The 15,746-nt window shown below is 41.3% G+C and overlaps 1 protein-coding gene across 3 annotated transcripts in view; it reads left to right on the top strand.

Annotated features, from left to right (window-relative positions):
• The window catches only part of AIG1 (androgen induced 1), a 118,838-nt gene that overhangs the window by 93,287 nt on the left and 9,805 nt on the right, over positions 1 to 15,746 (top strand). For 2 of the 3 annotated variants that reach the window (XM_051613850.1, XM_051613849.1), the window contains one exon: positions 10,599 to 10,714. In XM_051613850.1, the coding sequence (XP_051469810.1) occupies positions 10,599 to 10,714 (116 nt within the window). Of the gene's footprint in view, positions 1 to 10,598; positions 10,715 to 15,746 lie in introns of those variants that run through there. The other variant, XM_051613851.1, reaches the window with a different exon arrangement.

Raw genomic sequence — 15,746 nt, 5'->3', positions numbered from 1 at the left:
CTCCAATTCTTCCTTTTTCACATATGAAATAGAAAAACCACACAAGTTACTGATAGCTCAGTGAGGTCAGCTTGCCTGGGGACAGTTGTTAGTGAGGGAAACAGAGACAGGCATGTCAAGGTTAAGATCAGGCCAGACTCTTGAAGACAACCTAGAGAAACCCATAGCTTTATTACTGCAGGTATCACAGCTTTGCTACAACCTGGTTGCCTTGGAGCCCTTTGATACTGCATATGTTCAGTATCACAGCCCTCTTGTGATGCCCATTTATTGCCCATCACTGCAATCCTCAGATAGGTATTTGACAGCAGGAAGTATCAGGCCATTTCCCTTTAAAAGATTTATTGAGCTCTGCATCATCTGCATTAAAGCAAGATTACTTGTGTTTGCAGAGTTCAAAGTCTGAAAAAGTAAGGAAATGTGAAAGATAAACTCTGTACAGCAACGTTAACGTCAGTTTTATTTACATCCTCTGTTTTACAGTATTCAGTAAATATGTTCAGAAATACATTTACAGATTGCGATATCAATGTCCACATTTACTGAGAAAAACAGGTACATAGAGATGTGTTCTGTGTGAGGAATGTGGTTGGATTTTGCTCTAAAGGAAAACATAATTTCTCGTTTGCTGTCATTTGACATTAGAACAGTATAATCCTGAGTTACATGATGTGTAGTTTGTCTTCAGCTCTCAGCACTTGGCAGGGATGGTTCACAGAAGACATGAATGCCGTACTTCAAGCATAGATGAAAGACAAAACACCTGCCAGTCTCTGAATACATTCCTCTTCCCTTACCCTTCTCCCCAAACATGTACCTTTTCATGCTTGTCTAAACCAGACTTCAGCTATGCGGTGTATTTGGATTTTAGAAAAATGTGACATTATAAGAATTAATACATATTTAAGAGCAAGGACAAACACTTTCTTGCAAACTATACTGGTTAATACTGAGATCTTTCTCTGTCTAAGCATGTATACACGTGATTTAATGTGATACCATATGTAAAAGTATGCCACCCTCTTGAGACCCTTGTATTTATCTGCTTTCAATTACATTTGAAGTATTCAGAAAGTCTCCTATTCTAATCCCATCCAAGTTGGAAGCCACATAGCTCATGCATGAGACTGTCAAACATGAGTAGTTGCAGATGTCAATGTACCAGTGGCAGGGATCCAGGAAGATAGATCAAGGCTTAGTCACTGAAAATACATGCCAGCACATCTCAGATACATAGCATTGTAGCACCTCATAAGGAAAATGTGTCGTGACAGGAAATCAATAACCTCTTGGAGGCGATCTGTTTCTGAACTATTCTTGATTAATTATGCCAGGGTGTGTTTGGCAAGTTTGCCTGATCCAGCATTAACCTGATGCTTTTTGCATGAAGCACTATTGTAACTAGTCTCATAAGTCAAATCTGATGGTTTGAGCCAGGTTTTAAAGGGTCAGGTTATAGATTTTGTAATGTCTCTGTGTCCAACATCACTGCTTTTACTGTGGTGTGTAGGTTTTTATTATCAATCAAAATAACTATTGTTTTAACATGAACAATAGCATTTAGAAGTAATTGCTTTTGAAGTGGAATGATACTCCTAAACAAAGTATGTCATATAGTAGATAAAATGAGTAGGGAGTATCAATGTGTTTTTTGGTTTCCCCCCTTCTTTGCAGAGGAGAAGCAACTTTAGGAGACACATGAGCAGGGCTGCACCTCTCTCTTTCTTCCCCTTCCTTGCTGCACAGACTCATCTTCCCTCTCAACAAGGTTTTCAACCAAACCTGCTGCCCCACCTGACCCCCAACAAGCGCGAGACCCCAGGCCATGCCTCCTGCTTTTCCTGCGTGCCCACTACATACCCTCTCTTCCCTGTATCCCAGGATATACTAATGCCTTACCTAGTGAAAGCACATCACTCCTAGTCTTCATAATCCTTTGTTGGTATCTCTGGACCCTGCCTGGCTTCTGCATCCTCAGCACAGAGTGCAAGACCAGGTGATGTCAGCCAAGCCAAGCACAGAGCTGCAGTGGTGCCTGGCCATGGCTTGTCACTAGCCATCAGGTCACTCAGCAGTAGCTGCCAGTGTCCAGCTGCCACTGCACAGCTCAACCCCTGCCTTGGCACAGGCTGCAGGAAGGCAGAGCTGATGCCAGTGCAGTGCTCTGGCCAGGGACACATGCACTGTTGCTTAAGAAGCTCTTCCCTCATGCACTTCTGCCTTGCACACTGTTTAGAAGATGCAGGGCAGTGCTTGCCATGCACAAGTGGTTGCAGAGATCCCTGGGTGCAGTAATGAGACCGTCTTCATGTTAGTCTGCTACTGCTCTCTGTAATGTGAGAGCAAATAGGTTTAGGAGGTTATGTTCTCTAGGGTTATTTGTTAAGGGAGTTTGCGTGTATGATATAAAGAGATAATTGAATCAAGATAATGGCAGTGTGTGTAAGACAAATTGTTTCAGCCAAGTTGCAGATACTGGCAGTCACCATGTGATAGACCTGAATTTGACCTTTGGCTACCTCACCTGCACAACACCCAATAAATCCACCTCCTCAGTAACCACTTCCAAGATTTTAAATTTCCAGAGTATCAAAGAGGCACCATTTGAAAAAGAACCTGCCAAATAATGGTTTCTTGATTTTCCCAAATGTGGAATTTCTTTCCCCAAATTACATTGGCCTGACGCCCAATACAAGCAATATTCAGTCCTGGACTAGTGACAGATTCGAAGTCCAGTGTCTTCGGGTTAGAAAGAGGATACTTTGGCTATCATTAATCCAAAAATGTCCTTCTGTCGAAGCCTTAGTGCTAGCAAGGGGAGATTGCCAGATACTAGAATTTAACATGACACATTTTATGTACAGATAAACTTTTCAAGTCAGTTAAAGAGATTTCGAAAACATTGACAGAAATTATTTTCTCTTTTTGAGTCCTGTGCAATTGGACTCATCATATTGAGGGAGAGGAATACTATTTTCTATATGAGTAAAATTGTTTTAAACCATTGCTAAAATACATCTCCAGGCTTTCTTTAGTTCTTCATTTGTGCTAGGAATACATGAGGCTCAGTGATTTTATTAGCACTTTCTCAACAAGACCTGCAAGAAAACTCAACAATCATTCATGCAAATTAAACCTCAATGATACATTAAAGTGTGTGTGTGTATAAACATTGATTTTAACAGTAATTGTAAGAGACAAGAATATATTTCTTTGCCTAGATAAACCTTTTTTTGTCACAAATGATAGTTTAAGAAGTTCTAGGACAAGTAGTTTAACTAGTAAGAGGAAATAAGCTGAACAAAATACATAGAAAAATTACTTCAGATAACATTGTGATTAATGAGTGATCCTTGCACAGGATATATATGTGTATGTTCCAAATTGTTAGTGGTGTGTTTTTTCTGCTGATTTTGTAGGAAGAATAAGGTTGAGGATGAAAGTAAATTGGAGTTATCAAGGTTTGCTCATCTGTGGCTCAGTGTACAGAGCCTGGACTTAATTGCTTCTTTTGTATTTTAAAAGTCTTTCAACATTAGTGCAGCACACATTGTTGATGTTGGGAGCAGACAGGGGAGTTTGGGCACAGCACTGAAGGAAGAAAGCCTAGCTAAGGGATCCCAGCAAAACGAGAGAGGTGACTTATGTGGCATTGCACTTTGCATGTGTTTAATGATACCTGCATGCATTAAAAGAATTATATTGAATTATGCAAAGTTAAAGAAAATTAAACATGAAGCAGTACCGTTCCGTTTGGCAAGGTGGCACTTCTTTTGCACAATTTTGCTCTACCAGATGTGCCACGTTGTTTTCTGTCCTGTTTCAAGTCCAAGTGACCAAGATTTTCTTCTATCAAGTTAAGGCATTGTCTGTGCCTGCTGCACGTACTGGTGATGTGAAGGGAAGGCCTCAGGTGACTGAAAGAGACCAAGACCAAGAGGATGTGTCACCCTGGAAGCTGCAGAATCAGGGCCAGGAAGGCACAGAGGGGTCACTTGGGCTGGTAGGATGGGAGCTGCAAGGAAGCAGCTTGAAGCAGCAGCAGGTGAGATGGGAGAGAAACAGACAGCTCAGAGGGAGGCAATTGAAGAAGCCTCCAAAAGCAGAAGGGAACCAGGACAGAGAGTCAAACAAGGTAACAACTGAGAAATGCTGAAGAGCCAAGATGTCTCAGAGCTATAAACTTGAAGGAGTAAATTTGCTTTCATACCACATTTTTGTTACTTCTCTATACATCCATTCCTCCATAGCTACCCTATGTGACTGCGAGTGAGGCATGCCATCTCCATCTTGCCCTCCTGCAAAATGGGCATAGAATGTCCTGACCCTACAGATCATGCCTGCTACAAGGGTATGTTTAGTAATGCTTTTGAGTTGCTGAAATGCTTCAGTGATCAGCACTGTGGAAATTCTATAAACACCTATATATAACCTCCCTGACACTAATACAGGGGTGAGACCAGATTGATGCTACTATTTCAATATATAGTATGTACTGTATGTGTCAGAAACAAGAACAAATCCATCAACAGTAGGTATGTGTGGAGAAAGTGATACAATGCCTGTTAAGTCAGATATGCTGTGTCCTATGTATTTAACTACAGAAAAGAGGAAAAGATGGGGTAACATTAAAGAGTGTTAATTTTCTTTTCAAAGAACTCTACACCCTTATATTGATTTAAAATGGTTATCTCTGGCTCTTATGTTCTGTGGTGTTATAGAGTATTGGTCTTTGTTTAGATCATGCAATACTTCTTCCTCCCTCTAACCTACAATAACAATTAACAAGCTGTCTGTGGCTGCTTTGAAGTGCATCCTGTGCATCAGTGTGCCTCAGTTAATAGTCATAATTTCTCATTTGTAAGATGAAAAGTGCTACCAGCACTTTCAATCTCAGAAGGGCTCAGAATCAGTCAAGGCTTGCAATTTATTATGCACCCGGCTCTGATATCCTGCTGCTCTCTTTATAGATTAGGCTGCCTTGGTGGAAGGTATCATCCTTCAAATGACACATAAATACTCTCTTCCCAGCTGTTCCTTTTTCAGAAGTTTCCCAACAAGTAAATCATAATTGTGCCCCTTGTTTTTCTAGTTTCTGATCTGGTTCTTCCTGTTACTCTGATAGGAGCATATGGAAAAGGCAGCTTTATTACTGATCTTTCTCTAAAAATTGTGCTGACACACCAGAAGGCTGTGCTGCCATAAAATGAGATCTAGACAGGCTAGGAGCTGGGTGAAGGTGAACCTCATGAAGTTCAGTAAGGATAAGTGTAGAGTCCTGTGTCTGGGGAGGAATAACACCAGGCACCAATACAGGTCATCCTGCTGGAAAGCAGCTCCATGGAGAAAGAGCTTGGAGTTCTGCTGAACAGTAAGTTATCCATGGGACAGCAATGTGCCCTTGTGGCCGAAAGGGCCAGTGGTATCCTGGGGTGCATTAAGAAAAGTGTCCAGCAGGTCTAGGGAAGTTCTCCTCCCCCTCTACTCTGCCCTGAGAAGACCACACCTGGAATACTGTATCCAGTTTTGGGCTCCCAGTTCAAGAGAGACAGGGATCTACTGGAGAGAGTCCACAGAGAGCTACCAGGGTGATTAAGGGACTTGAACATCCCTCCTATGAAGAAAGGCTGAGACACCTGGGGCTGTTTAGTCTTGAGAAGACAAGGCTGAGAGGGGATCTTATTAATGTCTATAAATACCTGAGGGGTGGGTGTCAAGAGGAAGGGGACAGTCTCTTTTCGGTGGTGCCCAGTGATAGGACAAGGAACAGTGAGTAAAAGCTAGAATGCAGGAAGTTCCACCTCAACAAGAGGAGAAACTTCTTTACTGTGTGGGTGACAGAGCACTGGAACAGGCTGCCCAGAGAGGCTATGAAGTCTCCTCTCGAGACTTCCAAAACCTGCGTGGGTGCTTGTCTATGTGACCTGCCCTAGGTGGTCCTGCTCTGGCAGGGGGGTTGGTCTAGGTGCTCTCTAGAGGTCCTGTCCAGCCCTAACATTCCATGATTTTACGATTCTATGGCTTGGGGAGATAGCACTGCCCATGTTTGTGCTAAAAGCAAAAGATAACAAAACATAAACCTGTCAATTTTGCCCCTTTTGAAAAACTTTAACATTCCTTTTCAAACGTAGTGAAGGAAAGACAAAATGCCAAGGAAGGTATTGATGAAAAGTCTTTAAAAAAGCAGCATATACTGGTTGGAAGATAACGTATATAATCGGGCCTTCAAGAATGAGCACTGAGTTTGCCTAGAGACTATTACAGAACTCATTCTCAATGTACCTGATCTGCATAAAATATTTTTTTCCAACTACCCATTGCAGCACACACCTAAAATGGTGAAGCACAAGCCTCTATCAAAGCTCAGCTTGTCAAGCCAACACTATGCATGTGCTACCTCTTTGTACTGTGATTTTCCAGTCTCAAATGTCATTGGGCACAAATATCCCATGTTTGGTATATGGGAGTGGTATGCGTTTTAGTATTATCTTTTGAAGGGTCATTAATGAGCAGAGTTTCTCTTGGGATGCAGTGGCAGTGGTTCTAGGAATTCATCCACCTGCAGCTCTTGGAGTTTTGTTTTTTTTTTGCAGTGTTTGCTAATTCAGTTGCTCTCAGAGGTTGCTCCTTTGGAGTCAGTGTCCAGTGTTTTTTCTGAATTGAATTCTCCATGTGATAACCTTACTGCAAATTCCACCCAGACTCTCTGCATTGAGCTGGTTTTCTCTGTTTCCATGCATCATTACCAGCAGTTGAAGATGTGGCAAGCTACATTTCATCCCCATTTGTAGGTGATGGGACCTCAGGAAGTAGTGCCATGTGGTGGACACAAAATTAGCAGGAAATGGCAGCTTGTTGCTCTATGGAGACCAGCACTTGCTAGCAAGCCTAGCAAGCGTGAAGTTCTGCCAAAGCTGCCTTCCCAGCAGCAGGGACAGGCAGTGATGGGGCACAAGGGGTCTGAGCAGCACCATGCTCTGGCCAAGTAATGGGGGTTTACCATCACGTGTGGCTCACAAGGCAGTCTTGGCAGATGGATCCCCTCAGAGAGGGATTAAAAACAGGTCTGAGGGTCACTGCCTCGGCACTCAGAGAAAAGGAGTTTGCAGCCAGGAGGGCACCTTGGCAGGCAGCACCATGTTTGTGGCAGGAAAAGACAACAGTGTACACAGAGTTACTGAGCCCAAACTAAGAGCTCCTGCTAAGGCTGGGGTTCATCAGCTCCATCACTGCTGCCCAGGGGGCTACCATGAGATTGTGGTCGCCCCAGGGTGCATGTGCAGAGTGTGGCCTTCCTGCTGATGGAGAGGGTGCTCCCTGATGTACCCACAGCATTGAGCAGCCCAGGTCTCTAGTGTCAGCACAGCCATACAGTAGGTAAAACTGTCTCACGGGAGCAGCTGGTCTCAGTGGGAGCAGAATAAGCTGACCTGGTAAAAATCAGCTTTGCTTGTAAAAACTTAGTCCAGTTTACTACTATTATAATACTATCCCAGTCATTATAGTCCAATTACAAATTTTCACTTTTCTTAAAATGTGAATTAGCAACTACTGGGTTACAGCAGCTAATCATCATCATCACCATTTAAACCTCCTTGTTGTTTGAACTTCCTCATTCCTTAGTCTTCTCTCAAGTGAGCCCAAGAAGATACTTCGACAAACAAGGTAAGGAATGTTGTGCTGTCCTCCAGCCTGCCAGTAAGTCAAAGGAATCAATCCTAGAGATACCCATTGGACATCTTTGATTGGCACAGCATGATCTTTAACAAACCGGTCAAGGAAGCATCAGTGTTATTTTCTCTCTCAGCTTCAGATTCCCAGTGGCCCAATTCTATTCAAAAATCAGGTGGTAAAAATGTTAGAGGGTATTAAATTTGTGGCCTCTTGCAACTTTCCCAGCCCTGATGAATCCCACTCTAAGCACATATGACCCCTGCTCACCTTCAGCAGACTTCAGACCAGGTGCCAGTCTGATTCAAATGTGGTATTTATAGCTCCAGAGTTTTAATTGGCACTGTTTGACCGAAGGTATCCCTGCCTACAACATTTTAATATTTTTTAAATTAAGGGTTTTGGAGGGGTTGAAATGTAGGAAAGGGAAATTTTATCATGGTTGTAGTTTGGGTAAAGCATCTGAAATAGCTTTTTAGAATAGCAGTTTCACTAGAACATTTTAAACCAAAGTTTGTACTCTGGATTTGTAAAACTGCAGCATTTGCAGGTAGCATCAACATTTGCTATAGCAGGTGAAGATTAAAGATCCACGTCTGATTTTCTCCTTACACTTTTAATTGGACTGTACTTTTGACAGGATTTTTTACATAAACTCTTCAGTGATGCAGCTCATTATCCTCTCTTTCTTCCCCCTTACCTTTAGAAAAAGAGCAGAAGGAAGAATTTAGGAAAATAATGACCTATTTTCTTATATAATCACAGGAACTAGATGGTGGGAAAGAAGAAAAATACTGGAGATGAAGGGTTGATTGCTGAAATTGTTTTAACTATTTTTTAATTGGCAAGCTGTTAAGTTGATATCATCAATGAGGAACACATCAACACACAGCATCTAAAGCAGTAAACATGTCAATTGAGAAATGGAGCTCACAAGCTCTGTTACAGTTATCCATATAGCGAAGAGTTAAGACTGACTGGATCACAAGCTTAAGTCATTCAAGAAATATCAAGGGTGAAGTTTGAACTTAAAATTCTTTGTTGTCTTCTGCTTTTTTCTCTGAAGAAGTTATGGAGGCAGGACAGGAGATGTTTGCACATTCTTCTGCCCTGCTTTGGGGGCTGTGCAGAGTGAGGTACTGATCTCTGAAGAACTTTTGCATACAGATATAAGACATACAGGTGAATCTCCAGGGCTTGCTTTGCTGTCAGTCCCTGTTAAAGGACTTGGAAGGTCCTACACAGTTTATAGACCTCTAATCTACTAGTGGACACCTCTGTTGCAGAGCACATGTAAAACATCTTTGCATTCCCTTGATGCTGGTTTATACTGTTTATAGGGATGGGGGCAGAACGAGTTGTTAAAAGATGAAATTGAAAGCTCCCTTAACTGCTTTATTACCCACCTGACTTTCTCCAAATGCAGCTCGTTAATTACTAATGCCTTGAAAATCAGAGCAGTAACCCAATTCACATTACATTACATCTCAGAGCCAGAGCATTTCCATTATCATTTCCCTTTCAAACAATTCTTCCTTCTCCCCAGTTGATAAAGCCTCAGACTCTGCTCTGTTTCCTCTCATTTTGGACCCTTATCCATGCAAGGATATTTCTACTCCCGTGTCTGTCCTGCCTTCTTGTTGGTGAAAATTGGTGTGGGTTATCAGATTATTACAAATTTACAAATCCAGCCCTCCTGCTGCCCCTAGAAGTACATGTATGCATCTCATGGCAGAACATGGCCAGTGTAATCCACAGTCTTCTTTTTCAGTTGGTGATCACGTGCCTGGGGAAGGAATGAACCTAGTTTAGGGCTTAGGCTGCCCTTGCAATCCTTGCACCTGCAGACCTCCTTGTGGAGGCAGGACTGGGCAGTAGAGTTCACAGTCACAGTCATGCCAAGCCCCAGAGCCAAGCTCTCAACAGAAGTAATTATTTTATATACCAGCAATAACTTGGTCTGCTGGTGGCAAGGTGGGCTGTGTTCCTGGAGTTGACACAATGCTGATCCTAGGTGAAATGTGTCTTTAGAAATGGGGTTTATTTCCTGGCACATTTGTGCTTTGCTTATGTATATTTTCATGCCTGCCAGCACTCTGAGATCTGGACACCGAGTGCTGGGGGCAGACTAGGTGCAATTTTTCATGCTGCTGATGTTAATTGGCTGAACAGACCTTCTCAGAAGGGGCAGTGTAGGAAACGTGTATGGAAAAATGACAAAATAAGGAGTTCCACAGCTAAATAAAGACAAGTGGCTGAAAATGGTTTTTACAGCTTTGCCTTTCATATGTTTTGTTTGGGAATCTAAAACCATTTTGCACAACAACTACCAAATTAAGATTCACAACACCTTTCCAAAGAAGATAATTGCTCCTGCCTTACAGATGGAGGAACAGAGATATTGAGGCTAGGATCTGAAAGTATGTCCCCTGTTTTCAAGTCTCCAGATTGATACACACTTAAACCTTATTCTCAGAAGCATTAAATACCTCAATTTATATTCATTAATTTGGCATTGCTTGTGCTTAGAGTCTCTGAAAATCAGATGGGTTGCTTCCTAACTTGAATGATCCAAATAATCAAAGTGATGTGGCAAAGGTCACAGAGCAACTGCAAGGCCAGACTGGGACTGGGACCCATGTGCCCTCATGCTGTATCACCTTTTAACTCACTCTGCCTTGGATTCCTGGACAAAAGGGAAAGCAAATTCTGCTCAGTCAGTTTTCCTCTGCTTTCTCGAACAATTGGATGTTATAGCAAGAATATTGTTTGGGTTATTAATCAACTTGATAGAGTAATTTTACCTTGTCTAACCATCAAGAAATTGTCTTCAGGTTTTTGTGGTTCCTATTGTAGAACTAGCATGGAAATGCCGTGACAATCATTTGTATCACCTGGTTTTCCGCTGTTGTTTTGGTTTTTTTCAGCATACAACAGTTTTGCCCTTTGTATTAATCGAGATGAGAACAACACATCATCAGTATCCCAGCAGGAGCTGTGGACTGGCTGCAGTGTCCACCTTCGCTGTTGGCTATATTTTATGGTAAGAGCTGTACACGCTGGGTTTTCATATTGTATTGGGGCTTTTGTACTCTAAATTTGGGCACATATTTCATTATGGATATAATCGCTAACAGATTCACACTGCATGCCTCGTTTGGTCCAAGACCTGGGCTTTGTCTGGTTTCCCCAGATGCTTATATTTTTAGAAAGTATATGCCAAACCTCACACAACAGGAATTTGTTGAACAATCCCATGTAAGCAGTGGTCTTTCCAAGGGTACATTTTTCAACCTTTTTTCAAGCTGAATGTTTTTCTTGGACCTTAGTTTTATTGCTTAGGGTTTTGTCCTATCAAATAAAATTGAGAATAGGCAAATGATTTCCTGCATCAGTATTTAAGCAGCAACAGAGAGGACACTGTTTTTTTTCTTTACTAGTTCATAACTTCTTTCTGTAAAATTGATTACAGAATAAGTCAGTAATCCAAACACTCCTAAGTTTGTTTTAAAAAATGCAATTGTTTGTGAAAAGTAAAACTAAAACAGAAAAAACCTTGCTTACACAACTTTAAATTAAGTCTTTGAGCAGTTTCTACTCAAGGACTTGACTTACATGACAGAGTTAATTTATTTTGGGCACTGTAGCATTTTATTTTTCACTAAATTTTTGTCTTATTTACAGTGTATCTTTGATACCATATGCCCTTTATCCTTTTTTGCAAACATTTTGTGACCTCCTGTTTACTATTCTTTCTTCTCACTTTACAACACTGTTCCCTCAGCTAAGAGGATATTTTCCAAAATTGTGGATAGTACTACTTTTTCCACCAAATGAGATCAAACTAATGAGAGAGAAACATAGGCTCAAGGCAGCACTGCTTCAAATACGCAACTTTCCTCTTCAGTCCAGTGAAAGGGGGGCCATTATTCATACACATCCACATATACTGAGTGATCATAAAATGCTAGTAATCCAGCTGAAGTAGGATGTTGTGTACCAGGACAAAAACCACATTCTGCCATTTGCTTTTATAAACATACATGTCTTTCTTAAAAAAGAGTAATATTGGTAATTGTAAGAAAAGAACAGCCTCATGCAAAAAGGCAATGTAATGATTCCTTCAGGAGAAAGTAATTTTTTTTAACCCCTATATAATAATGGGTAGCCGTGATATTTCTCTAATGAATACCCAGAGGCAGGTTAGCAGAGTTACTGCACGTGTGATCTGGCCTCCTATGGCAACTCCTGTTTTCTCAAAATCATCTGAGAAGGTACATACAATACTATTCAATAGGATTAGAAAATTGAAACAATCCAGTTCTGCAGAGGAAATAAAAACAGGGGTGTATTAAAGTCTTCTAAGAATCTGTTACAGTATCACTGATATTTCTATGGCTTGATCCTGCCTGCTACAGTGCATCTACATCCTACAGCTACTAGTACAAGGCAAAAAGAAATTGTAGGACAAGAAAAGCACAGGAAGAAGATCCCACAGTAAGAAATTATTAAGTGGATACCCAGTTAAAACCTATGATCACCTCCCTTTGCTTCTGCTGTTTATTGGTTTTGACTACACGTACGTTATTTCGAAAACAGTACTCTCAAGTGACTCACTTTCTTCCAAGTTGTGATTTCTCTTAAGATGGTCTGAGACAATTGCTTATCCAGCATATAGGACATCCTGCTAAATTCTGGTCTTACAGCCCATTTCTCATACTCTTTTGGAAGAAGGTCTTTGGTGAAGGCTGAAAGAAGACAAAGTTAGACTGTATTATCTGCAAGTTCTGCATGTCCTCAGCCTGCAAGTGTTACTGAAGCCTCTATCCAAGATTTGATTGAGGCTGCAAATCAAATCTTGGCTTGGTGATATCAATACAATGTATCTCATGTTCACAGGTTGAGAAAATATACCATAAAATATGAAAAGTGAGTTATTTTTCATCCCTCTCACTCATAGCGTGCCTGCCTTTCACAGCTGAGGTCCACTGTCTTCCTGCTGCTAAGTGATCAGATTGAGGTAGAGACCTTGAGTACTTAGAGGGTTTGGAATGACTTCTTTTGGATTTTCTACTCTTGTTGGTGTACTGTTAATTACCTCAAGGTTAGCACAGTGCATTAAAATGAGACTACACCTGCAAAAGTTTTCCCCTTGTACTCAGCACTGGTGAGGCCACACCTCAAGCACTGTGTTCAGTTTTGGATCTGTTTAGCCTAGAAAAAAAGGAGGCTGAGGGGAAACCTTATTGCTCTCTACAGCTACCCGAAAGGAAGCTGTAGCCAGGTGGGGGTTGGTCTCTTCTCCCAAATAGCAAGTTATAGAAATAAGGGGAAATGGGCTCAATTTGTGTCAGGGGAGGTTTAGATTGGATATTAGGAAAGATTTCTTTACTGAAAGGGTTGTCAGGCACTGGAACAGGCTGCCCAGGGAAGTGGTTGAGTCACCATCCCTGGAGGTGTTTTAAAGACATGTAGATGTGGTGCTTAGGGACGTGGTTTAGTGGTGGAGTTAGCAGTGGTTTAGATTAATGGTTGGAATTCATTATCTTAAAGGTCTTTTCCAACCAAAACGATTCTGTGTGATTCTATGAAGTAACCTAGTTACTTGCAACCTGGTGGAACTTCCTTTCCCTATTGCTTTGTTGTCCATGGTGCCCTGCTGGGGCTTAGTTCTTGGTTTATGGTTTTTCACCTAGAAGTCAGAGATTTGCCGCTTGACACTTTGTCCTTCTCCCTACATAATTTTTCCCTCAGCAAAAGTGTTTTCACCGCAACTCTCTCAGTATGAAGTGAAGACAGTTGCTTATCACATGTTCTTATGTTTTGCCCTTGAATTTTGAACTCTATCCCCACATCAGCTAAAACTTTCTTACCATTCTACATAATTTATCTATCATGCCTCATTTTGTACTGTAAAGGACCGTACTGGAGGATAGGGTTTAGGTCTGATCCTGTTAATGCATTTTTTTTCAACTCCAACTAGAGAAGAACTTCTGTTTCATTTATATGTGACTGAATCTCTCACATATGAAAGAGATAGTGGAATAGCAAGCTTTTATTATATATATATTTGATAAATGAGAAAACAGGCATACAATTCTAAATAGAATTACTGAAGTTGGAAGAACATGGCTAAATAACTTGATATCCCCTGATCACTATTCAGAGACATATTATCTGTGAAACATCCTTTCTTGAAGAGTAAAGCCTTTTTCTATCTTTTCTTCTTTTTTTTTTTGCTTTCTCTCCCTTCAGTCAGAGAGTATTTGAGTAGGCACACTTAGCTCATGCTCTCCCTGTGAGGGGAAGCTCTCCCTTGCTCTTAAGGAACTGTGCCCAGGCACGGCATTCAGGGACTTGCATTGCCTGTTGCAGACCATACATGGACTTTCAGGATCAAGGCCATGGGATAAGATGGGAAAGGCCGATTGGCTTTATTTAGTGTGGCTTGAAAAGGTCACAGTTTGTATTGAATTGTTGAATCTAGACAGTGTTAAGAAAACCCAAGAGCTTGCCAGTCCTACCAGAGAATACTGCCAATGGGTGTATGGAGTTGGTTGTCAAGGAACAGAAAAGAGCCAGAAATGTGTTGCTCCTTGTAATAAGAATGACCTCATGGTAACTAATATCAGAGCCTAATATGTCCCTAAAATAAACTGAGACAACTACGTTTATTTTAAATGGTTTTCTTGTTCCCTCTGCTTTTGAGCACTCAAGGATGCCAAAAAAAGAGACCCTAAGAACCTGACTCCACTCCTCTAGTCATGCTGGGCTACGTGTTTGGGAGCTAAAACTTGATCTGATTGCTTGTTGCTATCTCAAATCCATGAGGAACTGCCTTCTCATGTGCCAAGCTTGGACTTGATCCATTCTTTCATTCTCTGATAAATCTATTTAAAGAGCTCAGGTACCTTTAAACTTTGAGTTGAAAATAGAGTTTCTCTTGAAGTGACTTTAGGAGAGTTCTGTAGATTTGCCAAGGGAGAGTGTTTAGATAATTTGCTGAATTCTTGTTCTTGAACAAATTGAAGAAAGGAATGTACACTGAGAATTTGGAATGAATTTGAGATTGATGCTGTCAGCCTTGCTGTAGGATTTCTACTAGTGATTCTCCATAGAAGGAGAAGATCAGAAAAAGCAGATGTTGACAAAGGGATAAGGGAGCGGACTTCTAGGACAAACCTTGACATTCAGAACAGAGGGGTGGAGAGTCAGAGCATAAAGCTTGGTGGGAATTGACAGCCATATTGATAAAAAAAGGCAGGACTGAGAAACCTAAGGGATTTCTGAGGTGGCTGGTGCCAATGGAGCAGGACACACACAGCATGGCATGCTAGAGTGTGCTGAGAGTCTGTATGTAGGGAGTGGGTCATGAATGCTTTTGGAAGTGAGCAGTGTGGACAGAAGTTCAATAGAGATCAGAGGAGACAGTGGTTGGGGAAAAAACAAATGAAAAGTCCTTGAGGCAAGTCAAAGAGAGGAACTAGAAGCATGGATTAAAAGAGAAATGGGTCGGGAGATGTGCAGCTCACAGGTCACAAGCTTGAAAGTTAAAATCATGGAAGTGGGAAAAGCTGGCAAGAGGTGAGAAATACAGGCTTTGAAATCAGAGTGGAAGGCTGATGGAGAGGTGGGTGATAGATGAGACAATGCAGAGGAGGAGAAAAGACTTACAGCTAGAGCTGCTCAGAACAGGAAAGAGTAGGAAGAAGTAGAAACACCAGAAATAGATAGGCCAGGAAAAGATTAATGTCCCCTGTATGTGACCCAGAAGGAGGGTGTTAGAGCAGAAGTGCTTCCACCAAGAGAAGGTTTCATGGAGCCTATTAAGTCTGACATAGCCATTATGGACTGTTACATTCTGGCTCCCCTCCACATCCTCAAATGTTTCAGTCAAAGTAACAGTACCATCGCAGATGACATGCATGGATAATACGTTCTCACTTTTTTGTGCAGCTCCTTAAAATATAGCTCAAGAAGGCATACCAACCGCTACTATATTTAAAAAGAAAGATTATTTATCAAAATCGATTACTTCCAAAGATGACAACACCTTGCAGAGTTTCTGTCATTCT

The sequence above is a fragment of the Apus apus genome, chromosome 3 (genome assembly GCF_020740795.1).
Source record: "Apus apus isolate bApuApu2 chromosome 3, bApuApu2.pri.cur, whole genome shotgun sequence".
Lineage (NCBI taxonomy): Eukaryota > Metazoa > Chordata > Aves > Apodiformes > Apodidae > Apus > Apus apus.
Note: the sequence above shows the minus strand (reverse complement) of the source record. Positions and strands in the feature narration are given on the sequence as shown.